The sequence below is a fragment of the Battus philenor genome, unplaced genomic scaffold (genome assembly GCF_028537555.1).
Source record: "Battus philenor isolate CCGP_79_NKW_IND1 unplaced genomic scaffold, ilBatPhil1.0.hap1 SCAF_24, whole genome shotgun sequence".
In the NCBI taxonomy this organism is placed as follows: domain Eukaryota; kingdom Metazoa; phylum Arthropoda; class Insecta; order Lepidoptera; family Papilionidae; genus Battus; species Battus philenor.
This window is the reverse complement of record NW_027181687.1, coordinates 534,114-562,092: the sequence shown is the minus strand read 5'-3', so window position 1 is coordinate 562,092 and position 27,979 is coordinate 534,114. Positions and strand designations below refer to the sequence as shown.

Here is a 27,979-nt window from a genome sequence, read left to right as displayed (position 1 = left end):
TGCCTAGGTGATCTAAGATCTTGACGGTCTAATAACGATCAATTTATTTGCAGGATTTCCACTTCTGGACAAATGCCTGTTTCATAGATTTATAATATGACCGGACTCACAATTAAGTAAACGAACACGTCATGGACCTGGGCCTTGTACGCTTGACAGGATGGTTGATATATTTTTAGCAGTGGTAGCACAGCAGTTTAACACCTGGACTTGCAGTCCTAGGTCGCGAGTTCGAATCCCGGAATACACTCTTATATAATTTACACTTTGTGCATTAATTATATAGGATTACCACTGCTCATAAACATGATTTCTAGATAGGCAGCAATGTCCTCTGCGTACCATAATACTGCATTGCGATCGCCAACTCGCCTGCCAAGAGTGGCGATTATGGTACATCCCCTCATAGATATCATTGGAAGATGCATATGCCTTGCAGCGGGTATAGGCTAAACCAACTATAAATGTATATTTTTATATGATGACTAGCTGATCCCGAAAACGTTGTTTTGCAAAAAAAAAATAATTAACAAATAAAACATAAGGGTTTATCATAGAGGGGTAAAAATTTAGGGTTGTATGTATTTTTGTTTGCTGTATCGTAAAGAAATAAAAACAAAAAAAATCGTCAAAAAATTAAAAAAAAAATTTAAGGGTGAACAACCCTTATCACTTAGGGGTATGGAAAATAGATAGTAGCCGATTCTCAAACCTACTGAATATGCATATAAAATTTGGTAAAAATCGATCGAGCCGTTTCAGAGGAGTTCAAGTTCGAACACCGTGACACGAGAATTTTATATATTAGATTAGATTTTATAATGTTTTTAATTCAAGAATTGATTCTTGAACCACAAAATCAAAGGTATCATATTCGTTTATTGATAATATATTCTTACATATATATGTATATATTGTCAAATGTATCTTCTCTACTATCACATTCCAAAACCTGAAATATAACTAGGAAGCATTTAAACGCATCCAAATCTGTTAAAAGCGCACATTAATTAAGTTATTTCTTTTATTACTATCACAAATGTTTAGTAAGGCATTTACAGCAATTTATAATCAAACAGTATTTATTGAAAAATCCTTTATATATATATATATATAGTAAGACAGTGTCTTTGTAAAGATATTTTCATTAGTATAATTCTTTTGTTTTATGTTTCTATAAATAAATATGAATCATCGCGCAATTATTGTCTTACGAGATAACATTAGATCTTACTGTCGGTGTTCATTGATCTTTGATATGGAAAATCATTGTCCTTTTATATTCTTTGTACAGAAGTGACTATGCAATAAGATCGATATCTTATAATCGCTACATTGGATTTTTTATTACAAAATCCTGGACAGCACCACGTATGAGGTGAAGTTTACGCTCTTGGGTTTTTAGGACAAATTTTCAGAACCTCTCGTTCTTCCTGCCATATACGGGACTGAGATTTAATATATCTGGGTAAATAATTTTCATTTTTATTTCTTATTCTCCTTACATTCTTCTCGAATTCTTCTGTGATCTGCCTTTCATCACCTATCTTCTCTCATCATAGATCATAAATTACACTTTGAATCACAGATAAATCTTGGTACTTTTTGAATTTTTTCAGGAACCATTTTTATTTTTATTTCCTAAAATATCCTGTACCTACTTTAGGATATTGTCCGACCCCTGAACTAATCTTGAGTCTTGTTTTAATTTATACTGCAGTACCTTTCTGCAAGGACCTTCCGTTAGATCACTCCTTGGAGCGTGTTAGACTTGAGGGACATATATATCCCCATTAAGGCTAGATGGGTTATGCTTCGTGGTTAAACTTAACGCCAAAGATCCTTAAGGTCCTTTTTTATGAAGGTGTCATTGATCACCGATCAATTCATGTGTAACTCCGTCGCAATATGATACCCGGAATATGATTAGTTAGATAAATGTTATCATACCATAGCCAATATTTGTGTAGGTGCATTATACAAACAGGCGTGACCTATTTTCATTGGCACGTATCTTTAACATACAGCGGTTTACCACACCCATCATTGGTTAAACTACATACAAGACCATACAAAATGTAATTACCTGTAATGTTTTTGCATCTATTTATAATAATTTTGTATAAATTTGTCACAATGAAACTTTATTATAACAGGCCAATAAACTGGCAAAACAAAAGCTGTAAGATCAGATGGTGAAATAAAAATTAAAATGCATTCGAATTTTGAAAACGCTTCTTTTACTATATACGGGTAGGCCTGTGAACTTACCAATAAGGCTTGAAGTAATGAAACCACTGTCGCAAGTCATCACCGATAACTTAAATTGGACAATTAACTTGAAAACATTACGTTTTAGTTTAATAACGGTTAATTAGATATGTCCACGCTATATGTCGTTAGTATACCCGGCAAGTGCCCACACACGCATCTACCGGCAGATGGTTATGTACAAGTGTAAAGAAACATAAGTATCATGTCGGACCCCGGTAACGAAATCTAAACTCAAAATTATGCATAGATCTGTTGATGTATTACAAAAATATTTTATTTGTACACTCATATACCACGCGAAGCACGCTTTAAGAAAAATTAATTTCCACAGACGTGAATTTTAATACGGCGCCATAATTACGTTGCCAAAAGTTCTTTGATGAATAATTCAGGTTTATTTGGTCTAAAAACTTATTCATGTACGAAACATACAGCGAGGAATGATTTCATAAAATGAATGGAGTGAGTGCAAGAATGAATGAAAGAGTAAATTTCTTTTTTTTTATATAATTTACCATAGAGTTTACATACATATATATAAATTACTGTAACGCTCTCATGTTGGCTTTTTACGAGTTTATATGTTAGAGTTATAAATTCTTGAAACGCTCTCCCGTTGGCTTTTTACGAATTAATATGTACAAATAACTTTTTAAGATACTTCGCGTATATTTTGAACCGTTTTAACAATATACAGATGACGTTATAACGGAGTAAAATTTTGTTATTCCTCGCGGTACAGGGACCAAGTGGAACCGCCAGTCCAGTGCTGATACGGGGCTGACTCTTGACCCCTGACAACCCACATCTTTCCCTTAAATAATTGAGTCACAAATCAGTTAAGTTAATTTATTTATTTATTTATATATATATATATATATATATATATATATATATATATATATATATATATATAAATAGTTGTAATGGAATAGGCGTTTGTCTTCCATCTCACCTGATAGAAAGTTTAGATGAAGACGAAGTACACGATAATCCAAAAGAAACCTGTTCACTCTACTCTTAAAGGCTCCAGAGTTCAACTTATCAGGAAAAATAGACCCAGGCAGGTCGTTCAAATCTTGGCGACTCTCACCAAAATCGAGCTGTCAAACCGTTTCGTTCGACTTTTGTGTATGTCAACAACGTGTGGATGAAGCTTTTGTCTGCGCCTAAAAGTTTTAGATAAGAAAGGACCAATATCTAGCCACCTCCGCACATGCAGTGGTTGTCGTGCATGAAAGTGCACCGCCCGCCAGCCCGCTCGTAAATGCGCATGCGACAGACAATGCCAACTACACAACCGCCACCGTAAATTCACTCAATGGGCTGGCGGGCGGTGCACTCTCATGCACGACAACCACTGCATGTGCGGAGGTGGCTAGATATTGGTCCTTTCTTATTTAGGATGGACTTCCGCAATGTAACGCCTGAATCCATTAAATATTTAAGATCAGCAAGCCTAGCTGAACAGGCGAGGTTATACATCAAATTAACTAAGTTACATCGGGTGGCAGCTCAAAACGTTTGGTTTAACCAACAGTGTAAGCGGTTAAATGTAGTTCCGGGTTATATTAATATCCGTTCCAACACGGTCAACCATGCGGCTGATATGGCTATACGTAAGGCTCAGAAGGTCTGGTTAGAAGCGGAATCTCGCCGGTGGTTTAAGATTAGAGATAATCTAAAATTACATTTGAAGGAGTGAATTTACGGTGGCGGTTGTGTAGTTGGCATTGTCTGTCGCATGCGCATTTACGAGCGGGCTGGCGGGCGGTGCACTTTCATGCACGACAACCACTGCATGTGCGGAGGTGGCTAGATATTGGTCCTTTCTTATTTAGGATGGACTTCCGCAATGTAACGCCTGAATCCATTAAATATAAAAGTTTTAGTTTACACACCGAGCTTCCTACACTCTCCTTTTTTCTTTTTTCTCTATCTTACGACTTTAATATACTTTCGAAAGTGTTTAATTAAAAACATCTTTTCTGATCTTACGATAAAACAATAAAGCTTTGCTTTTAGTGGCCAACATTTTTACTTTAGAACGTACTTAAGATACATTGGCATATTTAACATTTATTCAAACAAAAATGTATGTCTCACCTGAAAACAAAGAAACGACATTTAAATTTTATTGTATAGTTTTCTTTCATTATTTCATAGTTTTATAACCCACTAAAATGAAAATTTTATGATTAATCAATACAATTACAAATGACAATCCTGTCAAAAAAGTCACAGTAAATAATTGTAGTTTTTTTACATACATAACCATAATATTTTTAATGTTACGTCACATATATTTTAAGGACATATATAAATGTTTCCGAAGGATTTCAATTAAGAATATAAAGTTTCTTCTATTACAGTGTCAAAGATTTTCAAGAGATAATATAACATGAATAAATTGTATTAAAGATAATTGCGAATGTCATCACAAAAAACACGTCTTGAGTTTCACGTGGGTTCTTCACAGATCAATGCGTATTAAATTCATGTATTTTTAAATCGAAGGCAATATTGAAGCAAAACTTAACATTAGTTTGTACCAAACATGGTATGCATATCACCCACCCCTATCGTCTTTTATATTATTTATTAATTTTTAAACGGTTTTATTTAGTTCGACCCGTATGGAATTTATTTGTTTATTTATTTGGGTGAAAATTAGAAATTGAAATTTAAACATCTTCCCGTTGTCAGATTGATCTGAAATTTAGTATACACATTTAATTTAGATGACAATACAATATAATAAGTATATATAATAATAATCAATATGGGTATCAAATAAAAGGGCTACACTAGTAAAACACGATGATTATGTCAAAATTTAAAATTCAAAATGGACGCCGTTCCAATATGGCGGACTAGGTACATATTTTTCCACAACCACCACAATATGGGTATCAAAAAACCGTTTAACTAAAAAGTTTTTTAAATGTATTTATTTGTTCCTTTATTTCTCTTCATAAGATTTTACATACCTCTAGATTACTCCTACACATCTTTTCTAAAATATCACAGGGTTCTCTTTATATATATAACAGTAAAATTTATTTATAGGCTTTGGTTAATATTTGTTATGTGAAACGCGATAAATTTTATTCACAAAATACCATCTCGCAAAGCCTGGATGGATATTATATAACATAAGGGACAATGCCTTCGCGGAATTCCTTCGTCGATTTTCCCTTTTTGGCTTTCGGTTGAAACAGGTTATATGTTCAACGTTACCAAATGGACCCTACAGTGAATGTATAAAACATTATCGACTTGTTTATATTTCTAATCCAATATATACATTCTATAACTATTGTAACATAAAAATTCTGTTACTTATAAATCCTTGCTTTCATTTATATTTTAATTTACTCTTTAATTTTAATTAATTATTATCTTTCATTTCTTACACTTTCCTTCCATACATCGCCTGTCTTCCATCTCCTTCCTGCCAGAGTTCTACAAGTTTTACGTTTATTATTTTTATCATTTGTTTAACAATTCATTTTTTCCTTTTATATCCTATATCCCTGATTCATTGAAAATCATATCATACGAATAATGCAGCTATTTTAAATCCCAGACTGCTATTCGTTGTGATAATAGGTTTAGGAAAAAATTTGTATTTGATTTGAAAATTTTAAACATGTTTTATAAGGTTAATTGAATTTTTACTTTAGTATAGACGCAAATTTGTTAAATGACTTTTAGACATTTTGCAAGTAAAGACAAGGTAACAGCATGATGCAAAAGCTTTAGTGATTTTGCAACTTATAAAAAATACCTAAGAAATATTTTAGCAGTTCAGTATATTAACCTTAAACTGCCTGATTGAAATTGCAAGATATTGTGAAGGATAAAAGAAAAGAATAAAAGAAATTGAGAAGAATGAAAGTGAGTGTAGAATAAAGATAAAATCCTAAAAAAATTATTTGTAAATAAAGTCCCTGTCCCAAACAAAACAGGGGTACGAGAGGCTCCCAATAGCGGGGGCCATAAATCAAAAAAAAACTGCCTGAATTAATTTAAACTAAAATTGTAACCCCAATTTAAATTCGAACGCCATCAGTGATGTGGTCGCTGCCGTTGAGTCGTGTAAATTGTAAATACTCTATGTACATATGTAAATACACTTTCGACTACACTTGACTATCATCTTCCTTTCTAACTTGCTTGGATGTTAAATCTCTTTCATCTGCTACTCACGTATAGCTTCTTTGGTAAGATGAAGTGAGAGTGGCAGGCCACATAGCAAGAGAACAGGTGGCCGTTGGAGACATAAAGTTCTGGAGTAGATCGTAGCAATATACACTTGGATGCAGGCCGGTTTCAACTGGTATTGTAAATCTATTAAGTCTATGTCCACCAGTGGGTCTTTAATAGCTTATATGACGATGACGAAAAAGTACACTAGTGTTGTCAAATAATACGAGACTCAAAGTAATTGACCCCGTTTTTTCTGATTAAACTACATAGAAAGGCATTTATTTAATTTTTATACAATCACGTTACAGAAACGTTTCATATAAAAAAGACGTTTTTACTTTGTTCGCAAAGATCTGAAATTTCGCACCAAACATTCAAGATAAATAAATAAAATGCGTTCACTGTCTAAAAATAAAACAAATAATTTAAAATTTCCAAGAAAGATTTATGTGTAATTAAGCTGTACAGTTAAACAAAGAAACAACAAGGGAACATAAAGAGTTTAGGCGCGAATTCGCGGACCGTGTCGCTGTTTCGAATATAGGTTATGTTTTGTTTACACACTGGCTTGGTGTTGCCACTACATGAATATTTTTTCCACATTTTTTTAATTAAAAATTGACACACATTTATAGTGAATATTATAATTTCATACTTTATAATATATTATATTTTAAGTCACGTAACAGATATACAAAAATATATGGCCAAGCAATATAATGAAAGATAAAATAATATATCTACCAGGTTGAAGTCTATATACTCTTTCAGGGCATAAGTTGGAATACAAACTTTGGGCACATTCCTAGGTAGTGATAGACGAATCATAATTCTTTATACTAAGGTTAATGTACAGAGTTTATCAAAAGGCTACAGGTTTTGGTCTCTTTTCTTTAAACATAAGAAAGGCAGTTCTTGAATATTATTCGTAAAAAGAATGTTTGAAAAATCTTTATTAACTGAGTCATATCCCATATTAGATCATAGGTATAATAATATTTTTTTTGGTATGTCAGTGTTATATAATGATTTTAATTTATATGACAATATAAATTGTGAGTTATACAAGCAACCATTCATAAATCTGTCATTGGAGAAATTTAAAACACAATATAAATCATATTATTGGGAAAAACTATGTTTTTCGACCCAAGAATACTGTATTGATGTTAATGTTTGGAATTAAATGTCTATGGTACTCACTGAGAAAGACAATTATTATCGCGGACTCTTAGTAAAACTGTATTTATAAGAAGCAACTGTTGAGTTCCTCGCTGGCACTTCTCAGCAGAGCTGACTTCCGTGCTGGTAGCTTGACGATTCGAAGGTGCTTATAACAGTCTATACGAATAAAGAATATTTATATTTATGATTTTGATTTAATTCCATCATCAATTATTTCTGAAAAATATTTGAATTATATGGAAAAACTATTTTGAAAAAAAAAAACGATGGTACATATTAGTTGAATTTTTTTTATTTATCGTCTATCGTCGACATAGTGTAAGTATTAATGTCATTAAAATATCTTAATTCCATATTAATTTACGTTATATCATAACTACATATAAACTACAATGCTATTTTATATTTATTATTATATCATATTCTTAATTTTATTTGCAATTAATGTAGAAATCCTCTATAAGCTTATATCTATAGTATGAGATAATAATGCAGGCCGATAGTTTTTAATGACGTAACTCGTGTAAATTTTGCCAAAAAAAATTCGAATTTTTATAAACTGGCAACCCAATACCCTCCGTTTCGGTTCGTCGACCCTGTCTCGTGTGTCACTGTCAAGGTGACGTTATTTGAGGCGCGCTGTATTATGTCACTTGTCACTCTTGATTCGTCTCAATGACCACAGATTGAAAATGATGAATTTTTTAATTATACTAACATTCATACTTCTCTAAACTCAATATATGTGTATATTGTACCATAATTTTGTGGAATTTTAATATGTTGTCTTTTTAATAGTTATTAAATTTTTCATAACAACTTTTAATCGCATTAATATTTGTAGCTTAATAGAGATATCTTTAAGTACAGGATATAAAATTATTGGTGTGAAAGTTTTAAAAGCGTTAACGTATAGTATAATCTGCTTGATAGGTTTCGGTTGTAGTTGATGCTGTTAGCCCGAAGGCTTTCACTGCTTCATCAGAACTAAGTTCAAGGAGCGGAAGAACCCGTGAAGTTAGTAAAACAGAAGACGCATTCCAGTTATACGATGACTCCACGTAGTAAACCGCTCTACCCGACTAGAAGTATCATCTGTCAGCAAACATTTTTACACTTATTTCCAATCATACTGTATAGTAACACATTTAAATATGTTACCTTTTTATTATAACGCGACTAATCAATAACTTCTTGTTTATAATGTCTGCAGAGATATATAGTATATAATAATTAATTTTGAAAACGATTTTATACCATTTCTGACACCATAGATTTTTTGGATAGGATGTACCATATTAATTGACAACAAATAAGCTATACATGTGTAACGAAACATCCTGTATAACAGCTTCACCATACCAAGATATTTATGGTTCATTTTTAGTTAAATTAGTAAAGGTTTTATGTATGTTAGTCTATAGCCTGAAACGAATAGGGCATACTAGCAAAAAAAGCCTTATACGCACAGTGCTTGCCAACACGGCATTTCCTGGAAACAGAGCTGCTATAGGAAGTAAACCGAGTGTTGTATGTAATACGTAAGGATAAATTAAAAACTGACTTATTTATTCTTTTGATTTTAAAAGTGCAAAATTGTTAATATATAAAATTATTGGCGAAAAAATATCAAAACAACACGGTTTTATATTAAGATTTACACTGTTGTTATATTATCAGATTCTGCCGGCTTGTTTTATAAATACTAGTCCTTTTAGAACCCTGCCTGCCAGACCGTGGTGCAAGAAACCATTGAACTCCTACAACACGAAGTTAAAATGATTCCTAACACAGTTGAGTGCGAAAGAGAAACATAGATACAGAGTCGTGAAACAAAACATTTTGTATCAGATATTTACTTTTCGTAGCGCATTATGTTCATTGAACTTACATTGAACAAGCATAGAAAAACGCTTTGTTAATTCTATATCTGATTTTTATAAAACCGTTATATAAGGGAGACCAGAAAGTAACGTCGTTTCTGTCGACATATATACAGAAAAACCTATTTTTACCACTCCGGCATTGATTTGTATGCTAGATGGCAAAAGGTTTTTGAAAACGAAAGCGAACATATTGTTGATTATAAATAAAAACTTGTTAAAAATGTAGTCGTGTGAATTTAACTTAAGTAAGCGACATTACTTTTCAGTCCCTTTTATATATTACATATATACAGCGACTGTTTATAATCGTGTACTGTGTACAATTTCAATCTTAGCTTTTAGTTACTTAGCTCTTAGCTCTTAACTTAGTTTCTTTTAGTTAACATTATAAGCAGTAAGTTACCACCGGCTCCGGAACCCTGATCTGCTGACAGCCGGGCAGAAACTCAACAGTTGCTCTTTTAAATGTTATTCAACCATTTTACACGTGTACGTTATAATATCTATAATGCAAAGGAGTCAACAAACTAAGTTAGATATTTTTCGATCAACTATAACTCTTTAATGCTGTCATAAGATTCATTTTAAAATAGGCTTTTAATTTTATAATGTACGGTACACTCGAACCCAGGAATGATTGATAAATGCCATAGGTAAAAATAAAACACAGTAATAGATTCAAATAGACTTCAACATGAATAAAAAAGTAAAGCAAACACTAAAATATAGAAATAAAATAAATAAAGTAGTACAAAAAATTGTGCAATAAACAGTATAATATAATATGATAATTATAAAGAAAATATGTGTTAAATGTTTGAACAATAAATGTAATGTTGCAAAATAAAATAGTAAGGAAACCTAGAATGTAGTGGTTGTGCATGGATGTATGGCTAATGGAATGAAAGAGAAAGACTGGGAAAATTGTAGAACGAAAGAAACAGTACGACGGATAATATGATACACGAAAGAGGAGAATAATAATAATAGAAATATGAATAAATTATTAGAAATAAAAAAGGTCCCTGTCCCACACGAGATAGGGGAACGAGAGGTCCCCAATAGCGGGGACCATTTAAAAAAAAACCAGGAATGATTGTTAATTTTTTTCAAGCGAAATTAAGGCGTTACCACTGAATCTTTTTAGTTTCTTTAAATGTTTGTCAGTAATTTTAAAAAAAATTAAATGAGGGTGTATAAACATAGATAAAGTATATTATAATTACATACGCTGGTTTAGTTTTAAATTCACATTTATACTATTTATTTTTTACTTTGCATCTGATATATATACCAGACTACAATATAGATAAAATAGATGATATTAGACTAGACCACAAAAATGTTCATTTTCGGACCGCGAGTGTGACGCTCCTGAGTGATATACGGAGCGATCTCGTGTGAACGCTATCACTTTATAGTTCGCGGACCATTCTGTTTCCGCGAACTCGTTTCGACGAAATTGAAATAACCTGCAAATATATTTTTTTATTCTGCTTCTTCTAAAAGAAGCTTCTGTAAAAAGAGAATTCTCGTCTCCCTATTGTGTTGGCTATAATTATATATATATATTTTTACATTTTACATTTTCATTTTCACGCTCTCTTTAATCCTTCATATTTTCTCTCATTCTAAATGCATTTAAATTTCATTCACAAATCGACTCCTATCCTTCGCCACATTTCTCAAACATTAATATTATTTATAATATATTTCCAATTATTATTTTTATTTATTATACTTTAATATTTCTTATTTAATATAATATTTTACAATACAATCTCTCAACTTTTTTAGTTTTTTATGTCACAATTCAGTTTTCAAATTTTTTTTTATTACGTCACTGACTACCTTGTGAAGCCTGCAAGACTTTTACATTTACTTCAAAAAGGAGATCTACATCACCGTCCCAACAGAGTGACGAAACTGTTCCTAAAAAGTATAAAGAAGAGACTAATTACACTTTTATAGAATGGTATATTCAAATCTAAAAAGTATTGTCATCTTAGCCACTCTTTGGTATTCCTAATGCCTTAGCGGTCATCTGTTCTGCTTGTAACAGTGCTTGCCCGTTGCTACTTTTTTTTTAAACATTAGGAACTATATTCCATAGACAACAATCTTTGTTTACATTTACGTTTAATATTTCCAATTTTTTTTGCTAACGATTTTTCATGTTAGTGTTTATTTAAGAAAATGAGTTTCTTATTCCATTTCATCGACGCCATAACAATGTCCAGTCTTTTAGATAACGTTTCGTGCGACTACTTCCTCATCTCTACTCCATATTGGCATCATCAGGTTGTGCGCCAGTGTCTGTGCGGCGGTTGAGGTATTCAAATCGATGAACCTTGCGATCGCATCTTGAGTCTCGTCCGTGCAATACACGCACGAGTTCAACCATGACCACCTCGCTCTTTAGCCCCTTAGCCTCGTGGATGGTAAGCATCCTTGAACCTGCTTCTGTACCGTAGTCTTGGCTAATAAGAATTTGTTTATTGGTTTCGGTGTGAGTTAGGTACAGGATGTTTCTCTATTAATCCACACATTAATTCACAACAAGTGAACATGAATAATCAATCAAAGTATTATACATGTGGGATGAGGCTGAATATTACGTTACCTTTGCTTTTTTTTTTAATTTTTGACAGATGTCAAGAGGTTGTCAAAAAAGTATATATACATGTGTATCAAAATGTAACTTTTTATTTTTTATTAATTAATACGTATTTCTTTCTTCCACAGTAATTACTACGTGATAGAAATGCCCGAAGAGGATACGACGGTACGAGGTCAAAAACCCTTCAACGTTTATTGGAACGTGCCGACAATGCAGTGCAAGTCTAAAAGAATACCGTTTACAAACCTATCCAAGTACGGGATAGTTCAGAACACGGGCGACAGCTTCCGTGGCGAAAGTGTAACTATCATGTACGACCCTGGACTATTCCCGGCGCTACTAAAGAACGAAACGAGCGGGAAATTCAAATTTAGAAACGGGGGAGTACCGCAGGAGGGAAATATTACCAACCATCTGGAAGCGTTCAGAATGACAGTTGAACAGAGTGTTCCTGATGAGGATTTCCATGGTAAGAATTTACTTTTATCAAAAGCTGATAATAAACCGATAGTATTAGAGAGCAAAATTAGCGCTTTTACCATATATTGTTTTATTAATATGTCAGCTAATAGCCCACTGCAAGGCTTGGTTCCCCTCAAAGATCACTACGAACTTTACTATGCCATCAGTCTACCTATATAAGGAACTGTGGCGGCCAGTGGAAAACCTTTCAGCTTCAACAGCCTTAGGATTAAACACAGACAAAAAAAAAACATGTGTAAAAATAACTCTGTGTTTGGCATTAATCGGTGTAACATAACTCCTGAAGATGCCCCGTGGAGGGGTGAAACACGTGTTGAGGGGTTTAACGGTGGCAGTTGTGTAATTCGCATTGTTTGCCGCATACGCATTTATCAGCGGGCTGGCGGGCGGTGCACTTTATTGCACGACTACCACTGCATGTGCGGAAGTAGCTAAATATTGGTCCTTTTCTTACAAATGTGTAAAAATATTAAGTAAATATTCATAAATTTTATTCTTAATAACCTATTTCCGTATTTATTTTAAGGTTTGTATTTTGATGCTTTTTATAAAAAAATTATTGCTCAAATTATTTTATTTAAACATTACTATGTATAACGTCGAATTTAATGCCTAAGATGTATATTACCAGGAAATTAATTGATCGGTATAGAGATAATTTAGTAAAAATAATACGAAAGAGAAATAATACGAAAAAAAAGAAAAAAAGTCAGTAATAAAAACTTTTTTTTATGTTTTATATTTATAAATTTGTAAAAAAATTCTAAATATATTCACAAATATCCATGCAAACGAAAACGGAATAATATAATTCATATTAGAATATTACTTATAAACCGTAGACATTTCGCTTTTATAACAAAAAAAATGTTCAATCAAAATTTTATTTATAAGTTCGAAATATAAACATATAAATTTAAATTTGGAACGATAACAAGCATGCGCGCTTATTACTGACTGTTCTAAAAGAAGTATTAAACTAATTACTTCGTATATCTCAAATTATATTTTTTGCGTATGATTCTGCTTCGCGCTGGAACAAAAAGTTCATGTAAAAAAGTATATATATTCTTATTGGTGAATCGCGTGACTCGTAGTGTTTTAAAATGTAACAGATGTAGAACTCTATTGTTTAACAATTTAACTGCCGGTGTCGCGCCGGTGCGAGACGAGTGGCCTACAGCGAGGTGCCGATCTCGCGCCGGCGCGAAATGTCCACCGAATAACTTTTATAAGCTAGTTCGTACTGGCATCGCGCGAAGTAACATGCTAACGTGTTTGCACGGCGCTTGAACGTTTAACTTTGTTGACAAACAATTGGTCTTTAGTCAAATTTATAATTTTTTTATTGCGTTTGCAATATGAGTACAAGAAAGGGTCCGTCACGTGCCTAATAACGCAAGACATGGCACTGATAGAGAAATTTCCTTTCGCAGTGCCGGTCTCGCGCCGGTGCGTGATATTTTTTATTTCTTATTTTTTAATTATAATTACCTTATATGTAGATAGTACTCAATTAATAAATAACATATGAACCACTTTTTGAAAAAAAAGTAAATAAAAAAGTAAGTTGGCTTCCGACTGACTTTCATGTTCAAGACACTGACAACGAAGCTGGTCAGATTTGGGTGGTGCTGGGGGCGTAGGGAAAGCGACCTGGTACCCAGCTGCACATACCAGTCCGATTCGGCCCTGTGAAAATTACTTAAGTGTAAACGAATCAGTCTCGTATGATTAAATTGTTAAAAATACGTCACAATATATACGAAATACATTAGACTATCGTATGTTATGTTTTATTCATAAAAACTAAACAGAGAGTTTACACCATATAAAAAAAAGAGTTAGATGTATACAGTAATATCGTCAAAATTAATATTAAAAACTGTTTCATAAGAAAATTATTATTACGAAATATGAAATAACATACATTTTTTAACCTGTCATAAATATACTAGCAATTACTTCTCACTATAAATATAGATCAAATATCGAACCTGGGACCACAGTAACACTTGCAAAATTATTGTAACAGTTGAAACATATGGCCTAATTATGAAACTGATAACAGCTTTAACATTACATCAACATAAAGGATGTATCAACCGTGTTTTGAGGTCAAACGATTCATGTCGAAATAGGTTTGGATAGTGTCAGATTTATATTATTCACTAGCTTGCTGGTATATGCGGCTAGATCAGTGATTCACAAAGGGGTCTATTTCGACCCCTAGGGGTCTATGACAACCTGCAAGGGGTCTACGTCAGCGAAAATTAATTTGGGGGTCCATGAAATGAAAATGGGGGTCCACGATATTGGATCTCAATACATACTCTGATAGTACCTATTTATTTACATCATACTATTTTATAATATCAAAACATTTACATTATTTATAAATAATAATATAAAGAAACAGACTGGACATCATTAGCCGAGGAGATTAACCCTTACAAAAGATTAACCCTTACAAAATTAACGCCAAATGTTGATTATTTATGATTAAAGCATCAGGTTCATCCTTCTCGCTAAAAATATTGACTTATTGCTTATGTTATTTTATTTATAGTTTTTTTATGTTTATTTAATGTTACGTATATTTTACATAACAGATACAATTTTATTTTGAGGAGTTTTAATTTATATTCAATTAATCAATTTATAAATTAACATGTGTTTTTACTTTAAGTTTTTAACATTAAACTTCACTACAGTTAGAAATTTACAGGAAATCAATATCAGGTAAGTAGGGGGTCTACCCAACACGGAAAATCATGGCAGGGGGTCTACAACACAAAAAAGTTTGGGGAACTCTGGGCTAGATGAACCAATGGTATAAGGTCGCAGTGAGTTGGATGCGAGCAGCACAAGACGAAATTAAAATAGTTAATAATTTTATCACACCTTTAAAACCCAGATCGTGTATTTATAGAATTCAACATATCTTTTATATATTTCATTCTGAAGTAGTACATTTTTCCTAACATAACCTTTACCGTTTCGGAATCACAAAACCGAGTAACATGAAGTGTGACAAAGGATGTTGAATGTATGATGAATGATAGAAAATATGAAGGTCGAGAGAGGAAGGGTGAAAGAAGGTAAACAAGATGGCTAACAAGGTATTTTTAAAATAAAAAAACCTCAATTTACTTCATCGTTTATAATTTCATCACCATTATCATCGTCAGCTGTAGTACGTCTTCTATTTGACAAAGATTTTCTCCATATGTTTCTATTAAGACAAGGAAGTTAGAAGTTGAAAATCTAACCTGCTACTTAATTCTAAGTTACATTTGTATGTCTACTTACAATACATTGATCATATTAAATACATAATTCCGGCCCGTAATGAAAGAACGGATACAATCGATTCATTCATCTGTTTAATTACCATGTTATTAGCGCGGCCCACGCGTGGACATCTCTCATTAACGTGCAAGCAATAGACGTTCATTTATTTCATTTAGATTGCGGTAGATGTATATACTTAAATATTATAACTCTACACATTATTACTTTTAAATTTTACTATGATCAAAATGTGTGGTGAATGTTTATAAAATGTAAATTGTTTATTTATTTTTCCTAATCAATTTCAATTCATTAAAAGTAATCCACGACTGATAAAACGCACTATTGCTGAAGTCGGAATATTCTTTATCCGGTATATCCTTCAAGACCTTAGATTTTATTAATCGTATCAAAATGGTGTCAATGTATGGGCTTTTTGAGTTTGCTGAATATCCAGAAATCGAACGGAGCCAAATCAGGCGAATACGGTGGTTGCGGAAATAAACCAGTCGAGTTTTTGGCAAAAAAAAATCGCGAAGAGCTAATGGTTTCAGAATCAGGCGTTACCTTGCGGAAGTCCATCCTAAGTAAGAAAAGGACCAATATTTAGCCACTTCCGCGCATGCAGTGGTAGTCGTGTAACAAAGTGCACCGCCCGCCAGCCCGCTGATAAATGCGTATGCGGCAAACAATGCGAATCACACAACCGCCACCGCCAAATTACTCAACACGTGTTTCACCCCTCCACGGGGCATCTTCAGGAGTTATGTTACACCGATTAGTGCCAAACACAGAGTCGGTTCGGAAGTGGCTAAATATTGGTCCTTTTCTTACTTAGAATGGACTTCCGAGGTAACGCCTGATTCCATTAAATTATCATTTACAAGTATAGATAGTACATGCATTGTATGTGTTTATACGTCGTATCAATGAACTACATCTCCTTTGTCAATTGGTGCATTGGAAACTGGTCGACAGATAAACATATCAGATCTGTTTACATCAGACAAATCTCGTCACGATCTGAGTTCAGTGTCACAGAGTAAACAAACGCACATTGTGACTGTCATGCTGTTTATGTTATCCTTTGTGAACGATGTAGTATGTATCTCAAGGCTGCTGATCCCAATTTAATAACAAAGATTGAATTTTGTGGATCATTTGAATATACTTTGCTTATCCATTTTAGAACTTATTGTGAATATATTTCAACCGACTGCTAAGTAATTTTTGAAAAATCGCACGAAAACTTCGAGACATGTTTTCACTTGGGGTGTCAAATAAAAAACTCCGATTTAGATTTAATGATATCAATTTTAAATTTCTTTTAGTATTATATTTTTTTTACTTAAAAATATAACCTTTTTTATATGTTACAATAATGCTATTGTCACAACCGTAGATTGGCCATAGGGAAACGCAGACTAACAAAAATATGCCTTTTAATTTTCTAGAGTAGGGGAAACGAAACAGGCAGCGATTCTGTCCACAGTAACACCCTACCGTTCTCTTCTTCTATTATGAGTCTTCTTGTTGTTCACATCTCTTCAGGATGTAGACTGACTTAGAATGCCCCCAGTATCGGCTTTTATAGTCTTCAACAATATTCTAGTATGGAATAATTTAAATTTTTGAATGTTTAAAAATGACATTGACATTTCTTGCAATCCAGCTGCAATATAAAACCTCTGCAGTCGTTACAAAACTATAATTTAGATACTCGTTCTAATGGATTTTAGTCCGACTTTACTTTTCTTACCGACACTGCGTCTGCCGGACCGTGGTCGCCACTTGACAATCTATCTATACGGCCGTCGTCTTTTGTTTCACAGAATTAATTTAGTCTTGACTTCTCTTATTATCTACTTATTGTCAGTCTGTTATTAATATGGAAGCGTAAACTTAATATTAATCATAATATATAGTATTTGTAAAATAAAGATCAAAAATTAAAATTTTGGAGAGGAAAAGAGGCGATGTATGATAGGTGACAAGGTATGGAAAGGAACGAAAGAGAATGAAAAGGACAATAGAAGAATGAATGAATGATCTGAACAAGAACAAAAGTGGAACGTTGATATAACAATAAAAATTTTTGAAAAACATATTGTGGAATGTTCTTGCTTATAAATGACAAAGGAACACGAGAGGTCACCGAAAGGTAGGCCAGTGATGTGCTCCTGTATCTACTATAGTACATATATATATAATTTAAGTATACATCACTTCAACCTTCTATGCTAACAATAATGATAGTGCAGATAATTACGGCCTATCATCACCTTCACCTCTTATTATATATTCATATTAATTAATTTAAAACTAAATCCTCTTATCGGTGTATGTTCTAAGATATATGTTAAACAAAACAATTGCACACATCTTCGCTTATCATGAATCAGAGATATGATTTTTTATAACATCGCAATAAAGTGTAAACAACTTTCTTATATACAACAACTGTATCTGATATATGTCTAAATATATTAAGCTGTGCAAATATATTTTTAATTATTAAACATAGCCGCAAGATACACTGATCATTGACTTTACCTATATAAATAGGACAATGTTCAGAAGCAACCATTGTACTTACAAAAATTACAACCGAACAAATAGTAGACGCAACTATACTTAGAAATTTAACTAATTTATTAATGAAGAATTTCTCTTTTTTTTTTGTATAGTTGTAATGGAATAGGCGTTTGTCTTCCATTTCACCTGATGGAAAGTTTAGATGAAGACGAAGGTGGTACATGCCCTTCCAAAGGAAACCTGTTCACAACTCTTCGAGGTTTTTGAGTTCAACTCATTAGGAAAAATAGATCCAGGAAGGTCGTTCCAAATCTTGGCGACTCTCACCAAAAACGAGCTGTCAAACCGTTTAGTTCGACTTTTTATGTCAACAACGTATGGATGAAACCTTTGCCTGCGCCTAGTAGTCCGATAAAGGAATGGAGATGGCTCGATCAGTTCGAAAAGTCTTCGAGATTTTATTTTGATTTGACATATATTAATAATTGACTTTCAAATGTTACTATACCATATCAAACGCTTATGTTATATCCACCCTAATACGGCAGATTCAATTTTTGAATATATGTACTCGTTTGTGTATCTGAGGTAGATAGTAAAACTAGAAAATCCAACTTGGCTGGGTAAAGTTCGCAAAACTAAGAAACAACGTATGAAATATCCCTCATTGCCGGGACGAATCTAAAACCAATGTTTGCTACCAGTCAAAACCTATGATACAGAAACGTTGTGACTCACTTCTTTATTCTTTTTTTAAATTACCTGTAATACTCTGCCGCGAAATGACAGATATCTTTAATATTGGTTACATTTATCATCATTTCTGCTTTTACTTTAGCACCTAATTATTACTCCCATATTATTTATCTACATTGTTTATTGCTAAAATTTAATCGATTTAATATTATTTTTCTATTAGAGGCACATGAAAGTAATGTCGCTTTCTTAAGTTAAATTCACACGAATACATTTTTAACAAGTTTTTATTTTTAATCAACAATATATTCACCCTTGTTATCAACAACCTTTTGTCATCTAGTATACAAATTATCCATGTCGGAGCGGTAAAAATCAATCGGTTTTTCGTGTAAAACATGTCGACAGTAACGATATTACTTTCCGGTACCCCTAATATTTACTAATATTGATAATATATTCCTTATTATAATACTCATTTTCCATCGGACGCATAGAAGAGAGCAAAGCTCTAGATTTCCCTTCGAGATCAATAAGGAATGAGGAGATTCTTCAACCACAAGGTAGCTTACCATCAGATAAGTTGGTAGTCGAACGCGGAAGAAAGCCTTAAAAATAATTTCGTTCGTGGGTATTGAAAATCTGTGTGGGAAGCCTATGTCCAGTAGTGAACGTCTTAGGGTTAAAATGATGATGATATACTTTGCAGGTATCGGAATCATCGACTTCGAGTCTTGGAGGCCGATATTCAGACAGAACTTCGGCGTGTTGTTGCCGTACAAGAACGTGTCAGTTGAGATCGAAAGGAAGCTGCATTGGTGGTGGCCCGAGACCTGGATACAGAGGGAGGTAAGTTATGACTTTAGGATATTTACAGTTACCACTTGAACCTTATGAGAAGAATGCCAGAAAAGGATAATTTGTTAGACTCAGAGGTACTGTATAACTACATCCCTCAACTTGACAACTCCAACAACGCCAGACGACAAAAGCTATATATATATATATAACACTTCAATAGAGGAACAGCTATTTAATTACATACATCATTTTTATTTTCGCAATTACTTTTATATTTCTATATATGTACGTACTACTAATAATTTGCAATATTAAACATTGCAGCACTGAGTCGATGAATCAAAGATTTATTTATTTATTTAGGTACACCAACATATATTAAAATTATATTAAAAACAGTCGTATTAATAATGGTTCTGTTATGTGTTTCTCTATAGGTGATACAAGATTAAAAATTTACTATATACAACATTCCAGAATGATCAGATCAGATCAAAATGGCGTACGAATTTAGACACAAAAATGTTCTCAATTTGAAAATGTTTCCTCCGGCGCGCAATTTTCAAGGATGTGTGCTTAAAAATACTCAATTAAAATCAAAATACTGTTTTGTATGTTACGTTGTACGTGTTAAGTGTTATTTAAAATTAAACAGAAAATAATTTAAAGTCATCGTGCCTTTAGGGTCACATACGAGTATATATAGGAATATGATATCTATATCCATAGCAATAACTACGTCTCTTGTATGAACGTTTTTGTTCGACAATATTCATTCATAAAATTTTCAATATACATATATATTTCCAGTCAATCTAATACCTACATAGATAGTGCAGAACATTAGAACATTGTACAAGCATCTGGGTTAAGTGAAGATAATTTAGCAATTTTTAAATTTAAAATCACAGAACATTTATATTTCGTATTGTCTAAATTACTTTAAGTCGCTTAACGATACACGGTGAGACATAGGCTAAAATTTCTCTAGAAGATTTAATCGACAATGAACAGATCCTTAGAAGAACAAAAGTAACTGATAAGGTTCTGGAGTAGTGACGAGGAATCGGCAAAAACAGCGAGGAAAGTCCGACAAGACGACTTTGTTAAGATAGACATTGGACGCAGACTAATTCCAAACTGTCCTATTAAAAATCTCTGGATGACCCCTATATCCAGATGTATTGATGATGAGATGATGGTGATGACTGTAAAACATCCTGTCAATGTCATACGTTAAAAATATAGTTCTTCCTGAAAAGAAGAAGATGACAAATATCTTAACAGGACAAGAGAGGTACAAAGTACCATCGTTGCAAAATGTCACTCGAAATGTCCTGTTTATTGCATACAATCATTAAGGCCACTTCCAGCTAGTTGCCCTAATTAGGTCGTCCCTGATTGAGCGTGGAGCTCAGAGATTGAATCTTGCACTTTATTATGATATCATGAATAAGTACGCTATATGATATATAATTAGACGCATAAGGAAGGATTTATGGTGCTTATTTATCTGCACTGGATATACCATATTTAATTTATATTATTGATTATGAACCATAAAGAGGCCTATGCTCGGAATTGTTTTTTATCCTCTATAGGCAAAGCATTTGGAGACATGGACGTTACAACGTGGATGTAAATAATTTTTAATTTTTTAGTTTTATTGCTCTTTCTTTCTCTCCTCACAAATTATTCCTTTCTTTTTCTCACATTCTTCAAAAAATCTTTCATTCTTCACCTGTCGACTCTCTTTCCTCATCTACATTCTTAATTCTAGTCTACGTTCTCTTTATTTATAATATTTCTTTACAATATTTGCATTCTTACCCGATTTTGGTTATGACGTAGTCTACGATGATATACACCAGTACCTCACTTTGCGTCGTAGTTACGTTCCAAAAAAACACGACGCAAATTAAAACGCCGCAAAGTGAATTCAGATTTTCTATAGCAAGCTATGTAAAGATCGAACATAGGTTTCAGGGTTACGAAAATATTACATTTTAAAAAGAAAATTGAACAAAGTAAACATTTAAAAAACAAATATAATATAACTCTGGCGATAAATAAATTGGAAAAATAAATACCTTTTTTGTAACCAGAAACAAAACGTTATAAATTATATAAATTTTTATTCTCTTTTAAAAAAGCACAACACACTATGTAATTGAAACTGAACTCCCAAAATTAGCAATATAGAGTGAAAATAAAAATGTATTAAAATTGCATTGATTTTCAGCTAGAAAGGGAATCCCCGAGTTTCGATGGCATGGCGCAAATAGAAACGAAAGTGTTGCCATCTTTTTTAAAAAAGAATATTTTAAAAAGATTAAATACCCGACCCCAAAACAACGCAACCTCGAAAATCTAACGACGCACAGCAAAAATTAGTACTAATTAACCAGCGACGCAACTTCGTAAAAAAACCGCAAAACAAAACGACGCAAACCGAAGTATTGGTGTATATTTGTCTAGAAGAAACCTATTCATTCTTGTCTTGTAGACTACCAGATTATAGCTGGCCGGAAACAAAGACACGGGTAGCTTGTTCCATTCCTTCTCTGTTACCTTTATAAAAATAGAAGCAAAAAGCTAAACACTGGTAAAAAGGATTTCAACTGTGTCGTGAATCCGTTGATATCCGTAGGATGATGGAATTTTCCGAATCGTCTATATACAAAACACATTATGGTAAAATATGGTCAGTTTAAACTTGGTAACCAGGTCCATCTATATGACAATAGTAAGAAATATAATAAAAAATCGATGAACATAAAATTGTTTCTATAAATAAACAAAAGCTCGGTGTACCTTTTTCCTAGTTCGATATAATTAGATACACCTTAGTACATAAATGTTTATCCTTTGCGTATTCCGTTGGTCTGGAATCAAATAGAAGTGAAGAGATTTGTAGATAAAAGAAGGTTACCGATACAAAGCAAAGAAGATTGGTAAGTTGAATGCAGTAGGCAAGCAATATAGCACTAATTGATGACATGTGATTACTTTTCAACATATAATGTCAAAGGTTTAGACTTTAATGCTTTTAGATGCTAAACTGTGGCAGCTGATGCTAACAGATCTACGAAATCGTTCTAGGATTACAAACAGATAAAGATATCTTCAGGATTCCTAACGATGTTTTTAGAAATTTTGAATAAGAGTCTCTGAGAGCAAATAAGTGACCACACAATTTCGAGGATGTACGGATAAGTTCGCATTCATTTACACCGTCAATTACAGTGATCATCAACAAAGCTAATTGCAGTTACTGGAAGTGACTCTAATGCTAATTGTTTAATTGCCTGTCTAACCAATTTGTTTGTACTTGCTTTGTGATGTTACGTAACGTTTCCCGCCAATTATGATCGACGCCATCTTGTTTTTGACGTCATTTCACTGTTACCTATTCCCTTTTTAAATTATTTTGGGAATCCCTTATTATATGCAATACATTCACTTGTAAGAAGCTCAAATTTTATAAATCACTATTATCTATTAATGTCTCGATAATTCTTAGTGCTAAAGAGAACATTCTAGAAAACTCCTCAAGGAAGCAATATATAAAAAAATAACAAAATACTTGAAAAAACGAATATTAAAAATCATATGTCAATGATCGTGCAACCTAACCGGCGCACTAGGATCGTTACAGAAAATATAACGTTATAGAACCTTAAGAATGTTTTCGCCTCCAATATATAATATATAATTCTATTAAAAATATATATGTATAGTTCTGCCTAATTTTCTCGCCTGTTCTTCTCAAATATGAGATATTTATCATACGAACAAGTGCTAAACTCTACCTGACTTCAATTAGAGATGTATCTCGTTTTAATTTGATTTTTTTTTAATTCTAATATCTCATATGAATGTATCATATGTCGTATGTATTGTCTTAATTAGCGAGGTAAGAGATAGCCGCTAAAGCCTTAAGGTTCTGTACCACAGTATGCAGCGTGAGACGCGAATACAGTGGACAGTTGACCTTGTTAAAGTCATCGGAAGTCTTATTGCAAATATATATAGGAAGCTATGTTCAGCAGTGGACGAACTATTGTTAAAATGATGATCGTTTTATCTTATTATCTATTGCAACAAATTTTAAATTCAAAAAGATGCCGCAGTGTAAACAAATCTTTATTAACCTTTAACTATGGACGTCATTTTTTTGTCACACTACCATGGATGCGCGGTCTCTCGGACCGCTATGTTCTGAAGTCCAAATATTACGTAAATATTAATTTTATTTGTACACTTTTGTATTTATTGTTTTTTAGGTATATTAAAATTAAATAATTTCGAGGCTTTTGATCAATCTTTCTTTATTTGTAAATAAAATAAAGCATACCAACAATTAAAGGCACTTTTTGGCAGACATTTACTAGAGATCAATTGTAGGACGAAAAACTCGAGTGAATTTAACTTTTTAGAAAAAATAACAATCAAAACTAAAAATCTAAGGTTTAACCTAATATAAAAACGAATAAGTCTTCTCAAATTAAAGTACAAAATTTTTGACATTGGTCCAACTGTTTAAAATTATTGGCAGTCCTTGCCCAAGGGTTTGGAACACTGTAAACATATAACCTGCCTACAACTTATACAAGTGTAATTGGACTTTCTCTTTGGTTTTGTTGGACAAAGACGACATGTTTTTCGTTTTAATGAATCACTCTCCTGGCTAGGGGGATCATTTTGGAGCATATCTGCCCCTAAAACTCGCTTTTTTTTTTTTCGACGATTTGATTGACATTTTCAATTCGTTTGGTATATTTGGTTCTATTGCTCGTCTTTGCATATGCGGAAGATCATCACTAAAGATCGTGCTATTTTTTTAGGAATACTCCTGTTTTAATTTTTTCGCTCTGATGCTCATTGTGTAGTACATGAGCATTTATACCGCACAAGTTAAGAATGCGATATAAAATGAGCAAAGACCATCTTCTCTTTCAATTTTCATTGACATTTTGAATAAAAAAACCATAAAACAATCAAATTAAACGAAATCACCGTTTATATTATTTACGCAGGAAACGTGGACGTGCGGTCCGACAGACCGCGGTGAAAGTATGAAGTAAAATAACTCAGCTAATTTGTGGCCGCCGACACAACCTATTATCTCAATATACGTTTCGGCGCTAAAACTAAAGCTACTGAGAGCATTAAACGCGGGGAGCAATGAGAAAGGGGTAAACACGAAAATTACAAACTGCAAGCGGTCTGTGAGACCGCGCGTCCACAGTTAAAGGTTAAATCTCAGACTGTTAACAATTTATATTTACATTAAGTAAATATTACTTCGCATTCACAAATAAAATGGTTATTTTAAAATGTCACTTGAACAAATAGCGTGTTGCTGTGTAATCTTATAATATCATGTTGCTTCATTGTTAGATATATATATTTTATATCAATATTTACTTATATATTAAAAAGGCGCGTGCTTAGTTGAAATAATTTAAGCTAGAATTATAAAAATGATTGTTATGAATCTAATTCTGTTCCTCAAAAGGCCTACTTTTCTTTTTTATGTAAATTATTTCATGTTTTTATTTTGTGACTCTTTAAAAATGGTCTCTGTCCACTTCTAAAGCTCTCTTGTATGCCTTTAACCACCAATATGCCTGATGAAAAGCGACTATATTGAAGACAAAACACCCAGATTTAGTAGGTACCTATTAACTCTGACCCAGAAAAGACCTGGGTTATAATATAAGGAAAATAAGAAAGCAGGCTTATACGTACATATACATATAGTACGCATCCAAGGGAAATCTACCGTATAAGATAAGTAGTGGGTCGACCTTATTAATAGATATGTTAATATATAATTTCTTCGGAGAGCATATCATTGATCCTATCAAATTGTATCTTAGATAGCAATTTACATGCAATCGAAAACCAAACTCTTTGAGACTGCTTCTTGAAAGTAGTGATCTGTGAAGGTACTAAAAAAATAAGGAATATAATGTTAGAATAGATAGAACAGATCATATAAATTTTTGATCTGAATGGTGATTCAATGACAAAGTGTTGTAGAGACACATCAAGGAAAAGAACATCCTTTACAGAACACAAATTATGTTCTGGTTTTTTTTTTTGATGTCCTAATAATGTCCAGTCTAACATAACGGTTCGTGCGACTACTTCCTCATCTCTGCTCAGGTAGATTTCCACAGTGTAAGTCTGATAATAGACCGATTTCTACTGGTTCTATTGATAATCGGAGATGGTGGGATCAAAGATGTCTTCACTCGAGAACCACAAGATTCCAGCAGTAATCTGTTCTGCACATGATATGCCTACTGTCACTTTGCGGTGCTATGTCGATAACTTTCGGTCATCTACGGATTTCCTTATTCTTGACGCGATTTCATAAATATATCCCGAGCATGGCATTTTTTTCTTTTTTCTTAACATAGTTCGTTGGGTCGTGAACTTGCCAAAGAGGCCTGAAGTGAAAGACAACATTTCAGACTGGAATGATACCGGAATATAAGAAAAGAACGAAAGATCATACGATGTATGAAAGACGACAATGAAAATAAAAAAAAATGTGAAAATATTAAATAATGTTGAATAGTCCCTGTCTCTCACAAGATAGGGGGTACGAGAGGCTCCCAATAGCGGGGGCCAAAAAAAAGACTGGAATGATAATGATGGTAATGATGGCAGAATTATATGCAAAAATGAAGCCCAAGACCAGTTTCTCTTTGCTGACTTCCTCTCTTGATCATCTTTATCTCTAGGTGATGGACTCACATGGCCACGAAGTCACAGAGTCAATCACAGGCTAAGAGGTAAGTCGCGATAGGTTTTGGACAACTTTACTAGGAAGAAGAAGGAGAGATATTTCTTCACCTAGAATAGGTTACGCATTTATTGTAACTTTTTCTGCGCCCATGATGGAAAAAATCGATGAAGTTTCAGTCGATACAAGTCATTACCACCTGTCATTGCTCCTGCAAGAATAGATTTTCGAAGATATTTTCCTGACATATAACCAAAAACAAATGCTGATAAACGTATCCTAAATCTTCATTTTTTTCTTTCATAAGGCAAAACTACGTTTCGAAGAAGCAGCGATGGTATTCATGAAGTCCACCATACGCTTAGCAAAGGAGATGCGGCCTAAGGCTCTATGGGGGTACTACGGCTTCCCCTATTGTTTCAACGTCGCAACAAACAATCCTGGTGAAGCTTGTCCAGCCAACGTGGTGCAAGAAAACAATCAGTAAGTTGATGATTTACTAATTTAAAAATCATTCATATCATGTTTAGGCTAAGATACTTCAGACTCCACAGCGCGCTTTGGAAAATCTAGCTGGATACGGGTCTGTTTTAAATGTTCATAGAGCACGAGAAACTTCCTGAGTACCTGCACAGGTGTAAACTCAAGAGTCCCTCATGCACCTGCGGCCCACTAGTGGACCAGACCACAGTGCATGCAATTATTAACTAGCTGTCCCCGTATGTGTACTTGCAAAAGAAAGGTTAGATTGCAAAGTGGAGTTGGAGAAAAGAGAGGAGAGTCACACTATTGCCGCTTTAATGGGAGACAAAGAAGCCGCCGTGTGTTTTTGAAACCTTTTCAAAATCAGGCGTTACCTTGCAGAAGTCCATCCTAAGTAAGAAAAGGACCAATAGTTAGCCACTTCCGCACATGCAGTGGTAGCCGTGCAACAAAGTGTTAAAAAACAAAGTTAAAATTTTCCGAATTTTTTTTTTGCTCATGTTTTATGTCACGATGTTTACTAAGTCTCTTAAAATATTTCGTAACTTAAATTTTAACTGTTTGAAATTAAATTTAAGTGAACTAGTTATTATTGTTATTTAAATTATCTACGACCTAACAATGTTTTTTTAACACCACGTCTCGTGCGACCACTTCCTCATCCCTACTCCACATTGCTATCCTCAGGTTGTACTCTAGTATCTGTGCGTCGATAGCCGAATTCGTCACATTGAATGAACATAAACAATA

General features: G+C 33.3%; 1 protein-coding gene across 1 annotated transcript in view; it reads left to right on the top strand.

The window, feature by feature from the left end:
* The window catches only part of LOC137924467 (uncharacterized), a 48,456-nt gene that overhangs the window by 16,618 nt on the left and 3,859 nt on the right, over nt 1-27,979 (top strand). Inside the window, exons 2-4 of the mRNA XM_068767853.1 lie at nt 12,303-12,646; nt 19,895-20,034; nt 27,054-27,229. Of these exons, the coding sequence (XP_068623954.1) occupies nt 12,303-12,646; nt 19,895-20,034; nt 27,054-27,229 (660 nt within the window). The remainder of the gene's footprint in view (nt 1-12,302; nt 12,647-19,894; nt 20,035-27,053; nt 27,230-27,979) is intronic.